This window comes from Lissotriton helveticus, chromosome 9 (assembly GCF_964261635.1).
Source record: "Lissotriton helveticus chromosome 9, aLisHel1.1, whole genome shotgun sequence".
Classification (NCBI taxonomy): Eukaryota; Metazoa; Chordata; class Amphibia; order Caudata; family Salamandridae; genus Lissotriton; species Lissotriton helveticus.
In genome coordinates, this window is record NC_136070.1 from 726,849,552 (window position 1) to 726,874,396 (window position 24,845).

The 24,845-nt window shown below is 52.2% G+C and overlaps 1 protein-coding gene across 2 annotated transcripts in view; it reads right to left on the reverse strand.

Annotated features, from left to right (window-relative positions):
• Positions 1-24,845, reverse strand: part of SPTBN2 (spectrin beta, non-erythrocytic 2) — a 680,775-nt gene that overhangs the window by 151,724 nt on the left and 504,206 nt on the right. For both annotated transcript variants that reach the window (XM_078660840.1, XM_078660841.1), the window contains one exon: positions 9,241-9,371. In XM_078660840.1, coding sequence (XP_078516966.1) covers positions 9,241-9,371 — 131 coding nt within the window. The remainder of the gene's footprint in view (positions 1-9,240; positions 9,372-24,845) is intronic.

Consider the following 24,845-nt stretch of genomic DNA (forward strand, 5'->3'; position numbering starts at 1 on the left):
CGTTTGTGCAAAGTCTCAAAGATCACAGAGGTAGATGGTGTGGGTACAGTCAATGTGATCCCTAACTTTGCGGTCCCCCTTAGCAGCACCTCCTGGAACGTCACAATGTCGTCCACAGGTGACACCCTCGTAGGAGGGGAATCCGATAATCTTGGAGAATGCCTCCAGTCATTCGAGGAACCCGTGTACCGGGACCGCAACCTGTCTCTCTGATGGCGGTGACGAGACCTTGTGGAGGAGCGGTGTCTACTGCGAGTGCGATCCCTTCCTCTAGACCTTGATCTAGATCTCCTGGGCTTCGCCGGAGCCGCCGGTCGAAGCGGCGGTGGAAGAGGAAGCAGGGGCGGTGGAAGTGGAGGAGGAGGAGGAATTGTTGCTGGAGGAGGAGGAAGCTGCGGAGGAGGCATCCTCGGAGGCAGCGGTGGAGGTGTAGGCGTCCTGGGCCTAGAAGGTGAGTAGGTCCGTGAATACTCCGATGCCGATGACCTCACCACTCTCCTCTTCTTCTGAGCAGGCCTCAAAGAAGATGTTCTGGAGACAGACCTCTTTTTGGCCGAGCGCCAGTGCCGCCGCGACCGGGAGCTCGCCGATGAAGACGACAGATTGACCACTGAGGCTGGGGACACTGTCCTGGTCCTTGAATATCTCCTCGACGTCGATTTTTCCTTCCTCGACTTCGACCTCTTCGACTTTCTACTTCTCGACGTCGATCTTCTAGAAGTCGACGCACTTCTCGATGTCAACTTGCCTCTTCTTGACGTCGACCGTCGTGTCGACGTTGACGGCGATACAGCCTCGACGGCGAATGCCGTCGCCTCCTGGACTCATCTCGACGTCTATGGTGTGTCGACGCCGTTGAAGTCCTCGATGTCGACCTCGTCCGAGGTCTCGACGTCCTGCCCCTCGACGTCGAGCAGCGACGCCGCTTGGACCCAGAGCCCTGGGTCGACGGGGAGCAGGTGGTGGTCATACTTCTTGACGCCGACGTCGAAGTTATCGACGTCGACCGGGATCTGCGCCTTTTCTGGGCCTTTTCTTGACTGGGGAGCCCCCCCAGAGGCCGAAGCACGGGCAGAGGATGGAAGTCCCACCTGGTTCTTCATGTCTCCTCTGCTCCAGGCCTTGGAGACTAATCTTCTCCCTGTCACGCAGGGTCCTCCTGGAGAAAGAGTGACAGATATCACAGGAGTCAGGGACATGGGTGAAAGGGAGACAGGGTATGCATACTCTGTGGGGGTCAGATTTAGCCTTCTTCCTACCACACTCAGGCCACTTGTCGAATAAAGCTGGCATTTTTGACAGAAAGAGGTGGTAAAACTGGTTAAAAAACACAGCAAATGGAAGAGGAAGACCCCAGACGTCGAGTGAAACACTCAAAACACTGGAAAAGTGCCAAAACTTTAAGAAATACCCAAAAAGGGAGAGCTCAATGCTCCAGTGTCCTGCTAGCAGGAGCCGGAAAAAAGAACTGAAAGTAAAAGGACTTTGGCTGTGCATCCTGGTATACCGAGGGTCTCTGGAGAGTTCCTTAAAGGCACGATATCCCTTTTCCAGACACATTATGGCAGCCTATGGGGGCTTGTCTGTCCAACCCTTCCTCTCTATCATTTCAAGGATTTTGGTGAAGGGAAGTTTCTCTATGGGTGAAACTTGGCAATATGTGTAAATTTTGATTTTATTTGGCTATCCTTTTCACTTTACGTTGAAGTACTGGCCAGTGTAGCCGTGTAATTATAGGCTGCTTTATTGGTCTGCAAAGAAGACAGCTGAAGAGATTATTTTTGATTGCTCCGGGGTCCCCGCACATGGGCGGCACTATTCACTAGATTATGACTATACACAGAGATCCCCTACTACAGAACGCTGACATCATGTTCCTACTCAAAACTCCAATGCAAAGGTTGCAAACACTTTCTTCCATCATGGAACAGAATGCCATCTGACTGTCAATAAATAGGAGTTAGTTGGAAGCTCAGTGTCTTTGGTGATGTATGTTCATGACTGCAGGACATGATAGTCTACTTGCAGGAGGTGAGTTCACCTCTGACTCCTGCACTGTATTTTCCATACTAGGTATCAACATTATCAATATTTCCAAAAACAAGACTATTAAGTAAAGATGGGCTCAACAGAAATACTAAATTTAAATTAAGAAATTCTGTCTTATTGCCATGTCAAACTTGGTACGGAATTGTATTCACCAAGCTATGTAAAGGTAAAGTCCCAGGAAGCATGGAGGGCACAGACACAAGTTACATAATCCCTGCTTTCTGGTTCCATAAGGCAAAAGCATGGTACTGCAAAAGCTTCTTTACCTAATAATCAAGTATTATCTACAGTATCTATTGCACAAGTTACTACTTGTGTAACGATATATCTGTAAGAGACATTAGTTAGTGATAGATTCCTTACCTTAGAATATCCCCAGGTGTCAGACTGGATCCAGAAAATTTTGCGTAGCAATACCCCTGCGCGCCGGCAGGCGTCGTCCGCGGCTCTGCGTCCGTCGTCGGCGTCGTTAGCACCGGAATGACGTTGTCGGAGTACTTAGACACCGCCCATGCGCGCTGACGTTAGTTCTGATACACAGCTTTTCCGCGCCAGATACGCAGAGCCATGATAGAACCAACACTGGTGCCATGAAACTAGGGCCCTAAAAGGGGATGACCGTACCCCTAGATATTGGTTCGCAGAACGGGGAGGATGGGTGGGTCGGTAAGGAATCTATCACTAACTAATGTCTCTTACAGATATATCGTTACACAAGTAGTAACTTGTGCATCTGATAGATTCCTTACCTTAGAATAGATACCCGAGCAATACCAACCCCGGTGGTGGGTCTGCAAATCAATAATCACACCAGAAAGTCCTGGAGGACGGAACGGCCAAAGAAGCCATCCCTCCGGACTTGGCTGTCCAGGCAGTAGTGTCGTGCAAACGTGTGCAGCGAGGCCCACGTAGCTGCCTGGCAAATGTCCTGCAAGGGCACTCCTCGGCCCAGGGCAGTGGTAGTCGCCGTGGCCCGAGTGGAATGAGCCCGCAATCCAACAGGGGGCTCCTTCTTAGCCAAGGAGTAACACGCTTGGATACACAAGATGATCCACCGAGAGATGGTCCGCTTGTGCACCGCCTTTCCCTTCTTAGCGCCCACGTAACCAACAAAGAGTTTGTCATCCACCCGGAACTGGCGTGTGCGATCCAGATAGTAGGAGAGCGCACGTTTTGGGTCCAGACGGTGGAGCCTCTCTTCCTCTTTCGAGGGATGCGGAGGCGGAAAGAAGGTGGGTAATGTAATGGACTGCCCTATGTGGAAGGCCGGGACAACCTTGGGCAGGAAAGAAGGTCTTGTCCGCAACACAACCTTGTCCGGATGAACAGAGAGGAAAGGAGGTGTGGAAGAAAGAGCCTGGAGCTCACTCACTCTCCTGGCAGAGGTGATGGCAACCAGGAAAGCAGTCTTCAGAGTAAGAAGACGGAGAGGACAGTTATGGAGCGGCTCAAAGGGAGCACACATTAGGTAAGTAAGAACAAGGTTCAAGTCCCACTGGGGCATCACGAAAGGAACAGGAGGGAACATGTGTGTGATGCCCTTCAAAAACCTATTTACAATTGGGGACTTGAAGAAGGAAGGCTGATCAGGTAGTCGTAAGAAGGCGGAAAGGGCAGAAAGGTACCCCTTGATAGTGCCCAGAGCAGACCCCTGCAGGGCAAGAGAAAGAAGGAAGAGGAGAACTTCAGAAAGGGGTGCAGAGAGTGGATCCACAGCCTTTGCTGTGCACCATGCCACAAATCTGTTCCACCTGCAGGCGTATACTGACTTTGTGGAGGGACGCCTGGCTGCCAGAATGACATTACAGAGTTCAGGAGGCAAATCAAAGGGCCTCAACTGCCGCCGCTCAATCTCCAAGCTTGTAGGTGGAGACTGGACAGGTTCGGGTGGAGGACCGTCCCCTGCTGCTGCGACAGAAGGTCCTCCCGAAGAGGCAGACGAATCGGGGGATCGACTGACATGCTGAGTAGCTCCGGTTACCAGTATCTTCTTGCCCAGTCCGGAGCCACAAGGATAACCTGGGCCTGGTCGCGCCTGATCTTCTTCAGCACTCTGGGCAGAAGTGGTATAGGCGGAAAGGCGTACAATAGACCGCAACTCCACTCGCGCCGAAAAGCGTCTCCGAGCGAGTGCCGCCTTGGAAATTCTAACGCGCATAACTGAATGACATTGCGCATTCTCTTCTGTGGCGAATAGATCTAACCAAGGCTCTCCCCACTGCTGAAAGAGACCTTGCGCCACGTCCGAGTTCAGACGCCATTCGTGATCCATCATGCACCGACGGCTGAGTTCGTCTGCCCTGGCATTCAGAGAACCTGCCAGGTGTTGAACCACCAGGGTCACGCCCTGATGTTCCAGCCACTGCCAAAGGCGCAGAGCCTCCTGGCATTGGGTCCACAACCCCACCCCGCCCTGTTTGTTGCAGTACCACTTGGCGGTGGTGTTGTCCGTGAACACCTGCACTACACTCCCCCGGACAGAGGGGAGGAATGCCTTCAGTGCTAGTCGGATCGCCCGCAGCTCCAAAAGGTTGATATGGAGCCGGGACACCGCCGGAGACCAGATGCCTCGGATCTCCGCCTCTCCCATGTGGCCTCCCCAGCCCTGGAGGGACGCGTCTGTCACAACCACGTGCTCCGGGTGGGGTAGGGAGAGGGATCTGCCACTGACCCAATCGTGGTCCGTGAGCCACCACTGCAACTGTCTTGCAGTGCCCTCCGAGATCAAGACATGATCGGACAAGTTGCCCTGATGCTGGGCCCACTGAAACTTCAGGTCCCACTGCAGAGCCCGCATCCGCCACCGGGCGTGATGCACCAGAAGGATGCAGGAGGCCATCAGCCCCAGAAGCCGCAGCGTCAACCTGACCGAGACTCGGGATAAAGGCTGAAAGATCAGAATCAAAGCCTGAATATCCCGAACCCGCTGTTCAGGAGGATAAACCCGAAACTGCGCCGAGTCTAGAACCGTTCCGATGAAGAGGAGCTTCTGAGAGGGACACAGGTGCGACTTCGGCACGTTGATGGAGAACCCCAGCAAGTGCAGGAGGTCGGCCGTAGTCTGGAGGTGGCTGACGACTGTCTGGGGTGAGCCCACCTTCAACAACCAGTCGTCGAGGTAGGGAAAGACTGACACCCCTAACCTGCGCAGATGAGCTGCGACCACCGCCATCACTTTCGTGAACACCCGTGGGGCGCTGGTAAGGCCGAAGGGAAGCACGGTAAACTGAAAGTGCTCGTGGCCTACCGTGAACCGCAGGTAACGCTGGTGGGCCGGCAGGACGGGGATGTGAAAATAAGCGTCCTGCAAGTCCAACGCTACCATGCAGTCTCCAGGGTCCAGGGCAGCTAAGACCTGAGCCAAAGTCAGCATCTTGAACTTCTCCTTCCGGAGGAAGCCGTTGACGTTCCGTAGGTCCAAGATAGGGCGTAGGCCCCCTTTGCCCTTCTTGGGTACCAGAAAGTAGTGGGAGTAACAACCAAACCCTACTTCTGGCCCAGGAACGCGCTCGATGGCCACCTTAGCCAAGAGGGCCATGACTTCCTCTTGCAGAAGTTGCAAGTGATCCCCCGACACGCGGTGGAATTGCGGTGGCATGGTTGGAGGGGTCGCCTCGAAAGGGAGGGAGTAGCCCCTTCGGACGATTTGCAGCACCCACCTGTCCAACGTGACAGTGCGCCAGTGGAAGAGGTGATGGCGAACCCTGCCCCGCACTGGCGTCACATGGGCCTGAAAACACAGACTAGGAAGGTTTTGAGGCAGGTGCTGCGGGGGGAGGTGTGGACTGGCCTCGCCGTTGTCCCCGACCGCCGCCACGGCGGTTTCCACGGCCGCCACCGCGCTGTTGAACATTCTGCGGTGCGTGGCTGGCAGCACGTGTGGGGGCGCCCCTTCCGTGGCCACGAAAGGAGCGAAAGTCACCCGATTGCTGGCGTGTGGCCGAGAGGCCCAAGGACGCATGGTCTGCCTTGTCGCCAAAGAGGCGACGGCCATCGAACGGCATGTCCAGAAGAGTGGCCTGGACATCGGCCGAAAAGTTGGCGGACCTCAACCAGGCGTGGTGTCGAACCGCCACCGTCGTTGCCATAGCTCTGCCCAGTGAGTCCGTGGTATCCGCCCACACCGGATGGAATATCGTGCTGCATCTCGGCCCTCCACAAGGGCTTGGGCGAGTTTAGCCCGGGCCTCCTCCGGACATTGTGGCAGCACATCCGCGACCGTGTCCCACAGGGTGTGGGTGTAGCGGCCCAAGAGGCATGCGGTATTGGCAGACCGCAGTCCCAAACTCAGGGACGAGAACACTTTCTTCCCGAATTGTTCATACCTCTTGGATTCCCGATCGGGCGGAGCCGTCGGGAATGCGGTCTGGGAAGTGGAGGCCTGGATGACCAGGCTCTCGGGTGTGGGATGGGTGGACAAAAAGCAAGTGTCGCCCGGGGCAGGGCGGTAGCGTCTGGCCACGTTCCTAGCCACAGGCGGACCTGTGGCGGGCTTGGACCAAGTGCCCACAAGGCCTCATTAAACAGCAGCAGAGGCTCAGTGGAGCATGCCTGCTGTTTAAGGACCTCAGTGAGGAGGTTAGTCCTCACGGCCGCGACGGGGAGCTCAAGGTGTAAGGCCTTGGCCGCCTGCGTCAACACTACACTGTAAGTAGCCCCCTCGTCCGTAGCCACAGTGGGAGGAGAGACAAATCCAGTGTCTGGCGAAGTGTCAATTCCACTGGCCTCCCCAAGCTCATATGTCCAGTCCTGTTGAGACTGACAGACCCCTCCCAATCACCCTAGTCACCCATCTCCTGCAGATCAGGGTCAACAGACGGTGCCGGTTCGTGGAAATAGAAATCTCCAAAGGCCGTCGGGAGCGACGCCCAGCGGCGCCGCTCCAGCGCCAGAGCCGGACCGAAGGGAGGATTGGGGACGGTGTCCATAGTGGGCGCCGGGGGCGACACCCGCAGGGCCGGCGCCGGTGAGGTCGACCGGCGACGACCCGGATCCGGATCCAGTGAGGGCCTGTGGCGCTGGGACCGAAGTCGCCGGCGGCGGCGGGGCCGAAGCACCCGACCCGCTAGGCCCTCCAGCCGGGGCCGTTGGGCCCGGAGGCGCCACGGGACCCGGCTGAGGAGGGAGGGACCTCATGGCCATGAGGTACCGTTCGACCTCCTCTGGCGTCGCATCATGCCCAGGGACCCGAAGGTGTGGGGCGGCGGCGACGCCTCCGACTCCGTCGGAGCCGCGTGGGTGGTGTCACCCGAACCCCCGGCCGCATCGTGCGAGCGTCGGGGTGGGTCGGAGGAACGATGACGTCTCTCCGACCTCTCATGCCTCTTACCTGAGGACTTGGATCCTGACGACCGATGTCCACTCCCGGAGCTGTGAGGACTCCGACCCTGCGACCGGGACCTGGAGCGGCGCGGGGCCGACTGCCGGAGCTCAAGTCGCTTGCGGGACCGCTCCCGCCTGGCTTTAGACGTCAGGGCCCGGCAGTCGGAGCAGGTGCGGTCGTCGTGGTCGAGGCCTAAACACTTGAGGCACTGGCGATGGGGGTCGGCAACCGACATCAGTCGGTCGTACTTGGAACAGGATTTAAACCCGGGCATCCCTACCGGCACCGTCGGAGTCAAAGACTCGAGTAGAGAAATGATCAAAAGATCAAAAAAGTTTAGTCAAAAAATGACAAAGGGGTAGAGCTTCTCCGGGTCTGCGCTAGCTGGCGCGGAAAAAAGAAGAACTGACGTCAGCGCGCATGGGCGGCGTCAAGTACTCCGACGACGTCATTCCGGCGCTAACGACGCTGACGACGGACGCAGAGCCGCGGACGACGCCTGCCGGCGCGCAGGGGTATTGCTACGCAAAATTTTCCGGATCCAGTCTGACGCCTGGGGATATTCTAAGGTAAGGAATCTATCACTAACGTGTCTCTTTCAGATAAATATTACAGCATTTAAAGAGGAATCCAGTCTTTGAATAAACTATTATACTGTGAAAATGAAATGGTGAGATGACTACACTGAAAAACGGGGAAAGAACCAAATCAAATGGGCAAGACCGCTAGAACAAAGTGTAATCCCAAACAGCTACCTGTAATTCAAAAGAAATTGAAGTCCTGGAAATGCACCTTCACAGGAGAGTAGGAGACACTCAAAGGTGACCAAAAGAAGTAAGCATTAAAACATTCATCATTATGAAATCAAAAGGTCAAGTACATGGTTTACTCATCTAATATAAAAACAAAGTACAGCGTTTGAATAGGCTGCTATCGTCCAGGGATTCTGACCTGAAAATGTAATATAGGAACCCCAACATGATGACCTCTGCCAAGGTATTTTAGGCATACTTGGACAAGGCATGGTGAACATATGGTGATGTCTCTGCACATAGGGGTTTTAAGTATTCCAGAATATTCAAATTAATGACAGAACATGTTCAATGTATGAGGATCTATATAAGATATACTGGATATGTCTACTGACAAAGAAAGTACCAGCCATAACTGTAGGACTATTCTGAAAGCAATATTCAAATATTCTGGGCGAGCCTGCCGATGTCTAAAGTAAGCAGAAAGCACTTGGCATCTCAAGGTTGGGATTTACTTAGTGAAAAATTAATTAGAAGTTTTTCCAAACTGTGGTAATACCGGACAGATCTATTTACACATTGTGTTTGCCCTGTGAGATAGTACAGGTCATGTTCTGAAATAGGGATGCGCAGCAAACTCCGGACTGTGGCACTGGGTGTACCTGCCACACACCATGCACGCTCCACATGTGCCCCCACATAATGCGGAGCACTGTGCATGCCCCCGCTCTGTGCATAAAGCGGATGCAACAGCCATTTAATCCATTGCCCAGCACTAAGTTCTGTATTCTCGCTGTGCACGGTGTCCTGCACGCACAGCGTGTTGCAACTACGGATGGCGGAGCAATGCTTGCGTTACCAAGAAACTCCACAAATTCCATGGAGTAAGTCAATGGAATTCCGCAGAGTTGAATGCTGTGAGCTCCGCCTGGGCCTAGTTTTAAGCGACAGCCTCCCCTCGGGCCCGCAGGCTTTCTCTTGGCTATTTTGCAGAGAGTACTGACAATACCACAATGGTGTACCCAAAACCAATATAGTCACAGTGCATTAGTTCTGTACCTCCCATTAACATTTTAAAATCAATAACCTACCAAAATCTACAACACTTATACTGACCTCTCAGGGTGGCCATTCAACACCATATCCCTGCTGGCATTGGCCAACTGATGTATGGTTTGTGCATAGTCATCGAATGCCTGCTCCATCACAAGATGCTTCTTCACCATCGCCTGGGCACCTAGCTCGTCCTGTGGAAACATAACAATGATGACATACCACAGATACAAAAGGCCATACATTGAGCTAAACAATTTTTATAATTCTGATCATATTAAAATTTATCATCTTGTTAACTTCCAAAGCCACTACATAAATAGTATGTTGCACATACGGATGCATTTAAGTCCACAGAGGCAGCATGTAGCATTCTGTGACAGAATACTCTGCTCTGACTTAGTGAAAGCGGTTATGAATCTAGTTTTTAGACTACAGAAAAGGTTTTGCATAATTTAAGTCAGATGAACTGTGAATTATCAGGATAACATACAAGACATAATTTTCAGTACAGCAGTGCATCCTTGGAAAGAAAACAAACAAAGTCGGACACAGTGGATATACCTTCCGGGACATTGTTATTGACAAGGTGTACACAATCTAATGGTAAAGCATCCAGCATTTCCAAGGTTATGAAATACCAGTATTTGTAAAGCGCACAGCTACCTCCGAAGTGGTGTCTCGGCGCTGGGGGCCCTCGGGAAGATTAAGTAAGCTATTGCCAGAGTCACATGGTGCTGGGCTAACCTGCCGCCGGCACCGGGGATCAAACCGTGAACCCCGTAGTCCGGAGTCAGGCACCCTGGCCGCTGCGCCACACATCTTCCACAAAAACGTTATAGAACAAACTTAAGGAGCATGTAGTTAAGCTTCATTAAAGTCATGAAATATGCAAAATGTTATATCATGTGATGTGTAACATGTAGATGTTAATTTTTTATTTTTAAAGTTTTGTATAGCGCGGACCAGACCCCAGAGGTTATCAAAGCGCTTTACAATTTTAGGATAGTTGTGTTACATGTTACATCAGTTACAAGAACATAGTAAGGTACAGTAAACAGAACAAAGTTGCTGGGATTTGTAGAAGGGAGGGGAGGAAGGAGCCTTAGCAGGGAGACGAGGAGGAACTGTGTCCAATGTCCGGCTGGGTAGGTGACGGTCAAGGGGGAAACCAGGGCCAATCACCTCTATAGCTGTCAAGCAGCTCCACCGGGCATCAGCCATGTTGCTCAGGTCTAAGTGTTTAGGAAGCAGTTTAGAATAGATACATAGTCAGATAGCAGAGGAAAATGGCCCCACTAGGAGGCAGCAGTAAAAAGGAACAGGGTGGGGGGGTCAGTAATCCAGAGACGGAGCAGAGGTTACCATTTAGGCAGCCGATGGAACGAAGGCAGAGGCGGCCCCAATTTTAAAGTCAGGCACATCGTAACCAGGCCTCTGTAGAAACCTGTGTAGGCCATGGTGAAGCCCTGCTCTTATCCACCTTGGATCAGATGTGGTGACTTGTTCGAGCTTGCAGAGCAGGCTGCAAAATGGTGCCGCGATTTAAGATGGTAATTTCAAAAAGAGGGTGGTGATGGACAGAGTATCTGAGTTAATCAGAACACTCCTACCCAGTCAACAGATCAGGGCTTGATCCATCACCGTTTTTTAGCTCACTAGCTTAAGATGGTGGCACAGTTTAAATCCCATATGGGGCCGCAATTTAAGTTCCAAGGGCAGACTCTGGCCAGGACGACTCACAGGGCGAGGTAGCGAGGAGGAGGCTGCAGAATTGGGGATCGCGGAGACGGCACCTGCCGGGCAGCAGAGCGCCGGGCCTGGTCGAAGATCAGCAAGCAAGGCTACAAAATGGTGCCTCGATTTATATCAGTGAGCAGGCTCTGGCCAGGAGGACCCCTAGGGCATCTGGATTCGGAGCAGCGAAGTGGAGGCTGGAGAGTTAGGGATCCCGGGGTCAGAAGAGCGGCAGCAGGCTGCAACACGGTGCCGGAGACCAAATGGAGCCAGTGAAACAGCCCCAATGCAGGAGAAGGGATAGTACAACGATGTTCCGGAGATGTTCCGGAGAGTTGAGGAAACAGATCTACCGACCAGGCATGGCTGGTTTGGTCCTCCGGGACGAGGGACGAGGGATGAAGGTAGCAGGCGGGACTCGTCACTGTGCTCCTCAGGCCAGCGGGAGAGTCTTAACAGATGGAGCCTGCATACCAGGTAGCCCCCCAGCGCCAGGAGAACTCGATCCACAGGAGGTAAGCACGGGAGTCGGGAGAGCTGACACCGTTGTGAGAAGTTGGCCTGGTATATGATGCTCACTAGTTCTAGTGATCACCTTGTACCATGCCAAGCAACCCTTATGGTGCAGGTTGTAAAGTCAACCTTATAGACAAGCTATCCTAGGGGTAGCATGGACTAAGCAGTCTTAGGCTAAACTCTGTAAAGGCATGTCAAGCAAGCTGTTTTACCATACATAATCCCCTTGAATACCAAATGAAAGGACACCACACAGATATATATTGAAAATATATATAGATTTATTTCTACAAATATCCCTGATACTCTTTATGAGCACAGAAGCAAATGCGTTAAAACAAAACACAGTTTAAATACACAAAAGTTGCACAATTATGAATGAGCCCTAGGGGCCACCTAAACCATATACTAAAATAGTGGTATAAGAACCACTATGGGGAAAGTGAAGAGGCCTAGGGCCTGGGGAATCGCTGGAGCTGTTCGGGACTAGCAGTGACGAAGTCGGGAAAGGCCCGCGGGACTCGGGTGCAGTGCGGAAAGTGCACGCTTTACCAATGCAATGTCAATGGTGCGTAAAAGTTACAAAGTTAGTTATTAAGGAACCTTCCGAGTGACCTAGAAGGATGATTTGATTTGATTTGATAAAAATTTATAACGCGCATGGACAATAACCCGCAGGTATCAAGGCGCCTAACAATAAGATCAAAAATTGAAACAGACGTCCTTACATATAGGCTTGCCGGAAGAGGCGAGTTTTTAGGGCAGTACGAAACTTCTGTAAAGACGGAAGGGATCTCAGGTCCAAAGGAAGATCATTCCACCATTTAGGTGCTAGAGTGGAAAAAGCCCTGCCACCCCATTTAGCTCTTCGTACGCGGGGGACTGTCAGAAGCGATTTCCCGGAGGAACGCAAGTTCCTTCCGGGGGTGTAGTGGGAGATGATAGACCCAATTCCCGTGTCGCTATTTTTAGCGATGGCTCTGTAGGTCATGCATAAGACTTTAAATCGGATTCGATGTTCTACCGGTAGCCAATGCAACGTTTTCCTGGCCGCAGTGGCCGAGGAGCGTCTAGGAATATCCAGGACAAATCTAGCTATGGCGTTTTGGACTACCTGTAAGCGCTGCAGGTGGCTCCGGTTCAGCCCAGCATACAGCGCATTACAGTAGTCCAAACGAGAACCTATAAGTGCGACGGCTATTTGCTTTCTAGCCTGTAAGGAGAGATATTTCCTGATCCTACGCAGGGTGTGAATCAAGCCCCAGCAGGTGGAAACGGTTCTACTCACCCGACTAGCCATGTCAAGGGCAGGGTCTATCATCACCCCGAGATTCTTAGCAGATGTTGTGGGGGAAGGGCATATGCCTAGGGAGTCAGGCCACCAGTTGGCTGACCAGATGTTTTCTTTTCCCCCAAACACCATCACCTCAGTCTTCTCCCCATTCAGTTTAAGAGAGTTCTGAATCATCCAATGACCAACCGCCTCCATACAAGATCTAAACTTGGAGGCGATTAGCACATCTGAATGGGGGAGAGAGACGAGTATTTGGGTGTCATCTGCATAAGAGACTACCTCCATCCCGAAAGATCTAATTAGTCTGGCTAGTGGGGTCACATAGATGTTAAAAAGGGTCGGGCTGAGTGCCGACCCTTGGGGGACCCCACACAGCACTGGTCGGGATGGAGATAGGACCTCCCCCAGCTTGACTCTTTGTTCTCTCCCAGTAAGGAAGGAAGTCAAAAGATCTAAAGCTGCGTCCCTCACTCCCACCTCCCTCAGGCGAGATGTAAGTACTGAGGGGGAGAGGGTATCGAAAGCCGCAGTTAGATCTAACAGGACCAGGAGGGAGGTCTGGCCCCCATCCACTGACGTGCGGATCTTATCAAGCACGATGGTGAGGGCTGACTCGGTACTGTGTTCCCTCCTGAATCCATGCTGGGAGGAGTCCAGACATCCCGAGCTTTCTACAAAAACAGCGAGATGCTTGTTAAGATGTGCCTCAAGCATCTTCGCTGGGGCAGGAAGCAGCGAGATAGGGCGGAAGTTTTTTAGAACCTCCGGATCAAGGGAGGCCTTTTTTAACAGGGGTTTTACTACCGCCTTCTTCCACTCCAAAGGGAAGATACCATCTCTGATAGCTAGAGTCATAATTTCTAGCAACGGTGGTAAGAGGGTCTCCCTACACTGCTTGATGATTTTCAGTGGGCAGGTATCCAAGGGAGAGCCAGACTTGATCTTATTAAGCAGGATCTCCAGATCTTGCAAGGCCAGCGGGGGAAAAGAGTCCAGGGTGCACAGTGGGGAGATGTCAGTAGTGATCATGTTCATCTCAACCCGAGCGGTGGGCACACTGATACAAACTCTTTGTTCCTCGAGAGCTAGGTGGATGTCCTGTATTTTGGAGTGGAAAAAGGAGGCAATCCTGTCACATAGGTCCTGCGAGGGAATAACGGGATCAGGGGCTTGCAGGTTGATTAAAGAGTCTACGGTTTTAAAGAGCTCCTTCGGCGAGGAAAGCGAGGTTGTCAGAGTTACAAAGTAGTCTTGTTTGGCCAGCACAATCTCAGCTTTATATTTCCTAACAAGGAGTTTATGGGCTTCCTTGTTCTTAAAGTCCCAACTAGCATGCCAGAGCCTCTCCTTTCTTCTCACTTCTTGCCTGAGAAGTCTGAGGGAATCCGAGAACCACGGGGCAGATGGTCTCTTTCTGGCTCGGCGGCGGGACTGTACTGGGGCCAGTTTATTCAGGGCCTCAGTAGTAACCTGTTCAAAATGACCTACTGCGGTCTGTACGCTGTCCAAGCCAGTGGTAGAAAGGCTAGCAGCCCAAGGCACGAAGGAATCACTGCTAATACTCCTAAGGTTTCTAGCAGTTTCCATAACGTGATTCCCTTTTTTGCAGGAGTCCACCCTATGGTATTCCAAAAGAAAAGGAACCGCAAGATGATCAGACCAAGATAGGTACACCGGATCCTTGATGGTCAAACGAGGGTCATTGGAGAAGATGCCGTCCAATGTGTGGCCCGCACGATGGGTAGCTCCGCTAACACGTTGCGTGAGTCCACATGATTCTAGAGCCTCAATAAGACATGATGTATCAGATAGATCTTGCCGTTCTAAATGATAGTTAAAATCACCCAGGATAGAAAAATTTTCCCGGCCGAAATAGGGTTCCAGGGACTGGAGAAGGTTGTATGTAAAATGAGTTCTAGAGCCAGGTGGTCGATACACTAAGATTCCATTAAAAAAGGGCCATTGCGCTTCCTTTATTGTAAAGTAAAATGCTTGAAAGCTATCCGGGAAGTCGGGTATGGGTACAATATGGCATTGCAAGTGATCCTTATGAAGGATCGCTATCCCCCCTCCCACTCGACCCTGTCTATCAAGTCTGACCAGACAGTACCCTTCAGGGACCGCATCAATTAGATCAGGGGCAGAAGAATCCTTGGCCCATGTTTCCGTGACAAACACTAAAGTAGGCATTCTATCTAATACCATCTCTTTGAACATTATTTTGTTCTTGACAAGGGAGCGGGCATTAATCAAAATGCCTTCTACTCCTACTGTCTTAGGGCTGGAAATGGCGGGATGGCCAAGAACAAGATGGTTAGGGACAGAGTTAGGAAGCCTACACGAGGGGTAGCAACCACATCGTAAAGGAAGAAGAAGATCATCCGGCTCGTAGAAATGCGAACATCGCTGTCGGCGAGGTTTCAGACCCAGCATTTGCTGGAGGGAGTAGCTATAAAGGGAAGAGGGAGTTTCGCAGGAGTCCGGAGTCCAGCCATCCAGCCCGTCCTCAGCGCGGACGGGCGCAGACGGGCTGGACTCTGGCGTGACTCCGGCGTGGCTATGGCGTCCACGCTGCGCGTACACGCTGCGCGCCATATCCTGCTGTCTATGAAGGGCTCTAGACAGACCACGTGTCTGCTTCAGCGAATGGCTGAGGAGCGCTAGTGACCCACCCAAGATGACGTCCCAGAAAACAAAGCGCGGGGACCGGGCCGCCCAAATGGCGGTGAATGCAGAACTATTACAGTGCAGCAGTGCAGTCCGGGTCTAAGGGCACAGGTAGGGACTTAATGATCTCTAAACAATTTATTCTAACTATTAAAACCAGGGAATAACGGACGTAACTCAGAGGAAAGTAAAACAAAACGGGGCTTTTAAAATTCAGTTACAAGCTTCCAGCGCATAGCGCTATGTGCAGGACGAGAATCAGACACTTTAGACACAGACACTAGAGGTGTATACCAGTGTGGGAACACCGGCGTTGCTGAGTTACCTCACCCACAGGAAGCGGGTGCACAGGGTCGAAGTAGTGTCGGGTTTCGTCACGCAGGTCGATGGTGCTTGGAGCTGAAGATGCTGCAGGCGGCTCGATGTGAAGGGTTCCGGTGGATCCAAGGGTGGATCTGAAGAGGTGAAGACCTGAATGCAGAGGGGACAATGTTCAAAGTCACTAGCCAGTGACTACCGTGGAACCAGACTGGAACCAGGCGATGTCGGGTGCAAACAGGCGATGTCGTGAAGATTGTCTCGGCAGCCACGTGGACACGAAGAGGTCAAGGACGTCCAGGAGTCGGTCACGAGCTGTCCCACGTAGGCTCTCGCTGATGGCGGTGTCGGCAACTTGATTGGAGCAAACAGGCCTTGGCTAAAGCAAGCCACGCAGGAAGTGATTCAAGCTTCTCACTCGGACCAGCAAGGTCAGAGCGGATGCTCCTTTTCAGGGGAGCAAGGGCCAATCTGGGGCAACCAGACCAGCGGTGTAGTTCGTCGTTTTCGTCGCCAAGATGGCCGCTAGCCACGTGGCAAGTGGCCGGGATGGCGCGTCGAGTGGCACGGTGCAAAAGGGCCCCACGCAGATTGTGGAGATGCTGGGGGGCTGATCTTTGGTGCAAGGGCTGCTCGAGGTTGGGGCTTCTCAAACCCCAGAGCACAGCGTCGAGGGTGCCTCTGGTGCTGCACAGTCAGCTTCTCGGGAGTCTTTCAAGAGGTCCGGTCCCACGTCTCTCGGTGCCTCCACGGGTCCCTTCTTTGCAGGGACTGTGGATCGGGCTGTGAGAAGTCTGGGAGTCTGGGTCTTGTCAGGCTCTGGGCTCGGGCTCCGGCGGGAGGCGGTGGCAAAGCAGACGTCGAGTTGCTGGATGGTGCCTGTGTTAACAGGGTGGCCACTCCTAGGCCACAAGGGAGATACTCTTCAGTCTTCTGTGCAGCAGAATGTCGAAGTCCAGTCGTCTTCTTAGTTTCAAGTTGATTCAGGATGATCTGAAGTCTCAGAACACAGCTCCCACTCTTATTCGAATCTGGGGGGCCGGATCACCTACTAGGTCCCTCCTCTGGGTGGAACCAGGAAGGGGGGTGGTAACACCCCCTTTCCTTTGTCCAGGTTCGCGCCAGGACTGGGGCTGGAAAGCCCCAGCACCGGTTTGAACTGGCCTATGCACAGGGACACCTTGTGTGCCCCAGGCATGTCTGATTCTATTCAGCCCTGTCCTACCCAATACACAAAATCCTGTCTGGGGTGGTGCTAGCACCTCCCCAGGCAGGAAACCCTTTGTCCAAGCTGCCCTCGCTGGAAGGACTCCCAGCAGCAGGAGGTCAGACTTGTGTCTGTGGTGGCAGCATCCATTTTGTGATGCTGAGGCTCTGTTTAACTTTAACCGGGGTTCAGGCTAGGTACATGTCGTGTCCCTCTAGAAGGGTGGAATGCTACCCCCGTCGCCAGAACTGGCGAGGGGGTAGTTATGACACCTTACTCGACATGTTTTGATAAAGCCAAACCCAAGATAGCATTTAACCGCGAGGTTCATAATGCACTTAGGAGTATATGGTATGGCAGTATCATGAAACAGCTAAAGGACATGGTTCCGAAAGCTGCAGACAGGCTCAGCTCATGCCAGAGCACCATCTCACATATTTTCAAGCACTCTGCCTCCAGGATTGATGAGGCCTTCCATAGGAGTGACTGAGAGGAACATATGTGTCCATTTTAGGTTAGGTATAGGCATTCTACACCTAAGTAAGGGGTGGTTACACCGACTTACCCCAGTTGAGTGATCAGCCAGTTGTGTCAAATATGGAGGCCAGTCCAGGGGTGGCACAATACGTGCTGCAGCCCCTGGTAGGCCTTGGAAGCACCTATGCCCTGGGTACCTGGGTACACTGTTACAGGGGCCAATAAGGTGAGCCAATTCCAGTTGTGTATGTACCTAAGGTACATGGAGTCTATTTTAAGGAGAGAGCAATTAGCCTGGGGCCCTGAATAGCAGGATCCCAGGCCAACTATGTAAAAAACCAGCTAAACACCAGGCAAAAAGTTTGGGGGTAACCATAGTCAGATATCCACCTTCCTACAACCGTCAACCAAGGGCTCGCTGCCGTAGGGATCTGTCTTCTAGCAGCAGAATAGCCAGGGGGCTGGGGATCAACAGAGCATTGCTGGGGTCCGGGCAGCGTAAGCGCTGACCAGCGCAGCAGCGGCAGTCGATCCGGGTGAGTTGGCTGCTAAGATCCGTTTCAGTGGTATGGTTCGGAAGGGAGCGCAGTCCGGTCGAGGGGGCAGGCGGGTGGAGGGACAGTGAGGTGGTTTTACGGGGATAACTACCTAATTGGTAATCCCCAAACCGGGAGCTCCTTGGGAGGCTCCTCCTCAGCGGCCATCTTGTCTGAAATAAGATGTAAAGACGGACGCCAAACGTAACATGATGAGGCATCATGTGTAGCAATGTGCAACATAGTGAGCAATGTCTTGGATGTTTTCATGTCTGGTTTATTTATTTATTAACCCTGGGGCACGGCCCAGCAGTGTTGCTAGCCTGATCTATCTCTATCAACGTGGAGCCCGCCTATGCCAGGATGTCTCCCGCCACCTCATTAACCTTTCCATCCAAATTACAGGACCTGTGCTTCAAACCGCCATTCACTGCTCCACTCTAAGACTAGTAACAGCTGGAGGCGTCCCAGGACGGGACCACTAGGACTATATGACATACTAGGTGCTACAGAGCTCTGCTTCAATGCACAGATCCAGAGAGTTTCCCCATAATTTATCTAACAACAGCTTCTAACAACATGAGACTGACACTAAAATATGGCACTATGAAATCAGACCCTAAATCTTTCCTTACCCTGAAACATTTGTCAAATTTAACATGAGCTGTGTCCAGAACAGCCCTGATGAAAGGGAGCTTCTGAGAAGGAGTCAAGTGTGACTTCTGCACATTTACAGAGAACCCCAGCAAATGCAGGTTTCCCGGAGTCTAAAGGTGAGAGATTACAGCCTGGGGCGAGGACGCCTTTAACAGCTAGTCATCGAGGTAGGTGAAGACTGACACCCCTAAACTGCACAGATGAGCTGCAACCACTGCCATCACCTCAGTGAACACCCGAGGGGCACTGGTAAGGCCGAAGGGGAGCAGAGTAAACAGACAGTGCTCATGGCCTACCTTGAACCGCAGGTAATGCCTGTGGCTCGGCAGGATGGGGATACGCAGCCTGCAAGACCAACATTACCATCCAACAAGACCGGAGCTAAAGTAAGCATATTGAACTTCTCCTTGAGGAAGACATTGACGGTCGAAGATCTAAAATGGGCCTCAACCCTTTGTTCTTTTTCGGAATCAGAAAGTAGTGGGAACAACAGCCACTGCCTACTTCTGAATCCGGGACCCTCTCTATAGCTTCCTTTGCCAGGAGAGCTGTAACTTCCTCTTGGTACACTTTTAAATGATCCTCCGCCAGCCATTCTTTGTGGCAGAATGGGGGGGAGGAGGAAAAGAAAGTAAAGGCAGAGAATACCCACTTGTCCAATGTTATGGACTTTCAGTGGGGGAGATGATGATGGATTCTCCCACCAACTGGAATAGTGTGGTGTGGTCTTGCAGAGTCAGTCTAGGAGTGCTTGGAGGCTGCGGCTGCCGAGGGCAGGGTGGCCGACGACTTCTGGCTTCCATTCCTTTAATGGAATCAACTGTGTCCACGTCCCTCCACAACTTGGGAAGTCTGTGTAGGACGTGGCTGGGATAGGGCTGATGTGGCTGGAACTCCCTTCTGTTGCCACAAAGGGGCGAAAGCTAGACTGGCCACGGGGTGTAGAAGAGAGGCCCAAGAATGTGGCCGTAGCTTGAGAGTCCTTGAACTTCACTAGGGCCGAGTCTGCCTTGCCCCCAAAAATCTGGGATCCATCAAACAGCATGTCCATCAAGTTTGCCTGCAGATCACTCGAGAAGCAAGTTGTTCTAAGCAAGGAGTGTCGCCGCAAGGCCACTGTCGATGAAATCGCTCTGCCTAGCGAATCCATCGTGTCAAGGCCACACTTTATGGTGATTTTTGCTGCATCTCTCCCATCCTTAAAAATCGCCTGAAAGAGCACAGCCCAGGTCTCCTCCGGGACTTGTGGCAGCACTTGCTCAACCGTCTCCCTAAGGGCGTGGGAGAAACTGCCCAATAAGCATGCAGTATTCACTGACTGCAATGCCAGGCTGGAGTACGAAAACATCTTCTTCCCCAGTGAATCCAGTCTCTTAGATTCCCTATGTTGGGGGGCGGAAGGGAACACGCCCCGGCAGGTAGAAGCCTGCACCACCAAGCTTTCAGGGGTGGGGTGTAGGCCGAGCCGAGCGATGGCTGCGTGCAACTGTCTTATTCACAGGAGCCCCTGTGCTAGTCTTGGCCTGCGGTGTGAGAAAGTGCCATCTTTCTTGCATTGGTATGCCCCACTTTTTTCTGAAATGCTGATGTGCATTGACTGAGCGTGCCCTGGGTTCCTGCCAACCAGGTGCCGAGGGCCTGTATTCCTTCCCTAAAACTGTGTTGAAACTAAAACCCAATTGGCATCTCTGGCCACCTATCAGCCCCTAGTAAATGGTACCCTAGGTACCCAGGGCATGGTGACCCGAGAAGACCCCTGAGGACTGCAGCACTTATTGTGCCTCCCTCAGGGGCCCTGTACCCTGACACACACACACTGCCTTTGCAGGCTGAGTGTCTAAGTACAGAACTAAACAAAGAGTCGACATGGCACACATCCCTGTGTGCCATGCCCACAGAACCCACTGCCCTGGCATACTTCAGTCACCCCTCTAGCTGGGTGCCCTATGCCAGAGATGTGGGCACAGGTGCATGAGCCCTGTGCCCCTACAGTACCCAGGGCCATTTCTGGGCACTGTAAGTGCAGTGATGCCATTAAGAGTATATGGTGCTGGGAGGTTGTCATTACGAACTCCACAGCACCATAATGGCTACACTGAAGACTGACAAGTTTGGTACCAAACTTCTCAGCACATTAAACCCGCACTGATGCCAGTGTGGGATTTAATGTAAAATGCACCAGATGGCATCATAGAGATGCCCCCTGAAAATCGAACCTACAATCCACGTCTGGGCTGAGTGGCTGCAGAGGCTGCCACACAGCAGACATGTTGCTGGACCCCTGGGTGGAGAGCCCCCCGCTCTCCTGGGCCTGCAATAATGCACATCCTGGGCGAGGTGCTAGGTCTCCTCCCGCAGGATGGGCAGGGGGGATGCTTCAAAGGCGTGCCACCTCTGTGAGCTTCTCCAGACAATTTGCTGTACCCAGCAACTGGCCCCCACCAGTCCTCACCCCCACTTTGGCGGGAAGACTGGCGGGAAAAACTACGTCAGAATGGGGGGGGGGGGGGGGGTGCCAGCCTGTGCCAACCCCACCCCTCAGGTGGGGGAGACGAGGTGAAGCACAACCCTGGGCTCCGGACATCTTGAAGATGGGGAGCCCTGCCCAATCACAGCTAGGCTCCACCCCCCCTCCCACAGGAGAGGAGCAGGCTAGGGGGTGTACCCACCCCAGGACAAGGACCTAATAGTCCCTGCCCTTGCCCTACCTGTAACGCCCCTAAATTCAGTATTTAGGGGCTCCCTGAACCTTCCTTCCTCAGATCCCGATAAGAAAAGAAGAAAGAAGACCAAGAGGAAGAAAAACCGCCGCGCAGCTGCTAACAACAGGACCACAACAACTGACTTGGCCCCAGCTATACCGGCCTGTCGATCCTGGAACCTGCTCCTGCCTAAATCCCAGCGACTCCTGCGGACAGCAACCTTGGGACACCCAGAGGACCTGCCTGCCTTGACCCTCTGAAAGACTGGGACTTCCATCAGCAGAAGCTCTGCTGCAACAACCCCCCTGGTGCCAGCCAGGAAGCTCCGGACCAGCCCACTCTGCCCGAGTGATCCAAGACCACGAGGACGTCCCCCCGGCGACTGGGACCCGAAGTCCAGTGCCCAAAGACCCTCCTCGACGAACCAGACGACGCCTGCAGACTCAGAACCAGGGGCCACCCCAACTGGGACCAGCTGAGGGTAAGCTTTTCTGACACCCAAAGACACCACTGCACCCGGCGCCCTACAGCCCCCTGTGCCTCCCTTTGGGGTACCTACCTGTGCTCAAAGATCCCAACTTACCTCTCGAAGTGCTGGTCGCCCCTGGAGAGTCTCCGCCCCGAGCCTGCAGCCGTTGTTCCCTTTTTACCTTTCCCATTGGATAACATTGAGCGCCCGACGGCTCAAAAGCACCCTGCACCCAGCCGCCCGAGTACCGCTGGCTGTGCCACCTTTGCCCTATCCTGCTTCCCCCTTTGCCCATAGCAAGTGACCAGGAGCCCAGCTCCCACAGCTGCATGACCTGCTAGCCAGCAGCCACCAACCGGAGGCCCCCTGTCCCTCATTGGATAACATTGGGGCTAACTACCTCTGCACCCGGCCGCCCCTGAGGGTGAACCAACTGTACATACCTGACCCTGGGGGACCCCTGAGTCTATGCCCAGAACCATAACTTCACCAGTCGAGTACTCACCTGGAAACCGGTAACTCACTTACCTGCCATTGGATAACATTGACTGGCTTAACTCGAAAAATCTTCTAAGTGTGAAGTTTTGGAAACTTAAAATATTCATATAAAATCAGCTGAATTCCGAAGTACTCACCTGTGATCATGAGAGAAGCCAGTAATGTACCTTGTAGCCCAGTACTGAACCGCAAAAGTAATCCTTACCGAGTTTACTAGTAACCTGTATTTTCCCCATAGGAATCCATTGTCTACTTTTCTATGAAATTTCTTCCAAGTGTCTACTTTTGAAAACTTGAAATATTCTTTAAAAATCATACGAAATACTGAAACGAAATTACTTACCGGTTTTAAGTTGAGACCCCAGTGCTGGACCCAGGAGCCCAGTACTGGATTACCAAAGTAACGAGATTGTACTTTACCTACAACCTGAATTTTCTCCCATTGGATAACATTGCCAGATTTCTGTTGAAACGTTTTTAAGTGTGAACTTTAAAAATAGCTTTATATTCCTAAAAAATCACTGCAATAAATAAAACGTTTTTACTAAACTGTTTTCAGCTTAGACCCCAGGACTGAATCTAGGAGCCAGTCCTGGAACTACCAAAGTAATTTACAAAGTAATCAACTGTGTTTATATAAGAAAATCCATTGAGCTCAATGATAAATTGTGTGTAGAATTGTGTTGCTTACTGCAACCCCTGTACCTATTGTGTTTACAAAGTGTATTGCCTTTCTGCAAAGTACATCTGAGACCTCTCATATTGAGAACAGTATATTTTGATACCTGTTGGTTCTAGAAATAAAACAACTATATCTTTGATATAAAATATAAAAACAATTGGCCTGGAGTTCAGTCTTTGAGTGTGTGAAACCTTTTGCTGACTGAGTGTGTACAACAAATGCTTTACACTGTCCTCTGGTACCGCCTTACTGTTCGACCAAGCTACCACTTTAGAGAGTAAGGTCACACCTGGCTTTAACCTCTGTTATACCTCTGGGGTTTGTGGATTCTGTACACACTGTACCTCATTCTGGTACATTATATACAGAGCCACTTTCTCACATGCGGGCCTAGAAGGACATCAGTAAGTGTCTCATTGAAGGGCAAAAGGGGTTCAGAGGAGGAAGCCCCAGGCTGAGGCACTTCGGTCAAGAGATTAGTCCTGACCCGCACAGAGGGCAACTCCAGTCCGAGGATCTCGGCTGCTCTCTTGAACACCACGGCATAAGATGCCCCTTCCTCCGTAGCCACCGTTATCTGAGAGAGCATGTCAGTATCTAGGGAAGTGTCCAGTCCACTGCCCTCCCCGAGATCCCCATACCAGTCCATCTGCTCTGCAGAAACATCCTGGTGTTCCAAAGGGACCAGAGAACCCTTCCAATCCATTCCCATGTATAAAACGTCATCAAAACTTTGAGGCGACAACATAGAAACCCTAGGTTCTATAGACATCAGAATCAGCATCGGACGGGGTACCGACTACGTGTCATCATGGATAAGGATGTGGCTGGAACGGCAGTGGGCACCGGCAGCCTGTAGGCACCAACTTCGGGTCTGATGCCAGGGAAGGTTGCAATGGTATGACCGGTGCGTCCCGGATCGGATCCCCACTGCCCCACCGTTGCCAGAGCCAAAAGCGTCACCTCCAATGGGCCCCTTTCGACACTGCGGGCCCAAAGGCTCACCAGAGGGGTTGCCCAGCTTAAACATGTGGTGCATTCGCTTCTAAAATTCTTTCATTTGAGCAGGGGTCGCTCCGACTCTGGAACAGGTAGGAAGGCACAAAGTTTTCCCTGGCTCTGCAGAACTATGCCTAGAGCTTCAGTGCTACTTGCCTCATTCGTCGACGGACGGCAGTCGAGGCGAAGATTAAGTCCGCTTGGACTTCTTCTTCTGCCTATTCCCCGAGTGTCCCTATGACCATGAGTGGGACGAAGAGGACCCGGGGCTCTGGGAGCGGTCTTGTGACTTCTCTTTTTCAAACAATACCGGGACCTCCACGGAGTCACAAGGAGCTTCATAGCCCGCTCTTACAAGGCCTTCGGAGCCATTGGCCGACAGTCCAAGCCTGAGTTTGAGTCGTGGTCGTGCTTGAGACACCAAAGACAAACAAGGTGGGAGTCGGTTACCAGCATCATGAGGTGACAGGCACTGCACAGTTTAAACCCGGTCTTCCACAAAGACTTCCTCGCACATGAAGAAAAATGATGAAGTTGACAAAAGTCGAAAAAGGCCTGTCAAAAATCGACAGAGGGGTAGCTCTTCTCTGGATCAAAGCTTAACTTGTGCAGCAAGAGTAGAACGGACTTCCATGGGTCTGGATGGCGCCTATATAGGTGACCGCAATGTCATAACCAACACTAACGACGCAGACAATGTCATGCAGAGCTGAATGGAGCCACCCGACTGCGTGCGCAGAGGGTATTGCTCAAGCACATGTTTCATGATCCTGCCTGACGCTTGGGAAATTCAAAGCTAAGCTACCTGCAGCTAGAAGTCTCTCAGATATACATTGCACCCTGCCTTAGGGCTCAAAGGCCTGCTGTAGGGGTGAGTTATATATATTAGATGCACGGCTCTGGCATGGC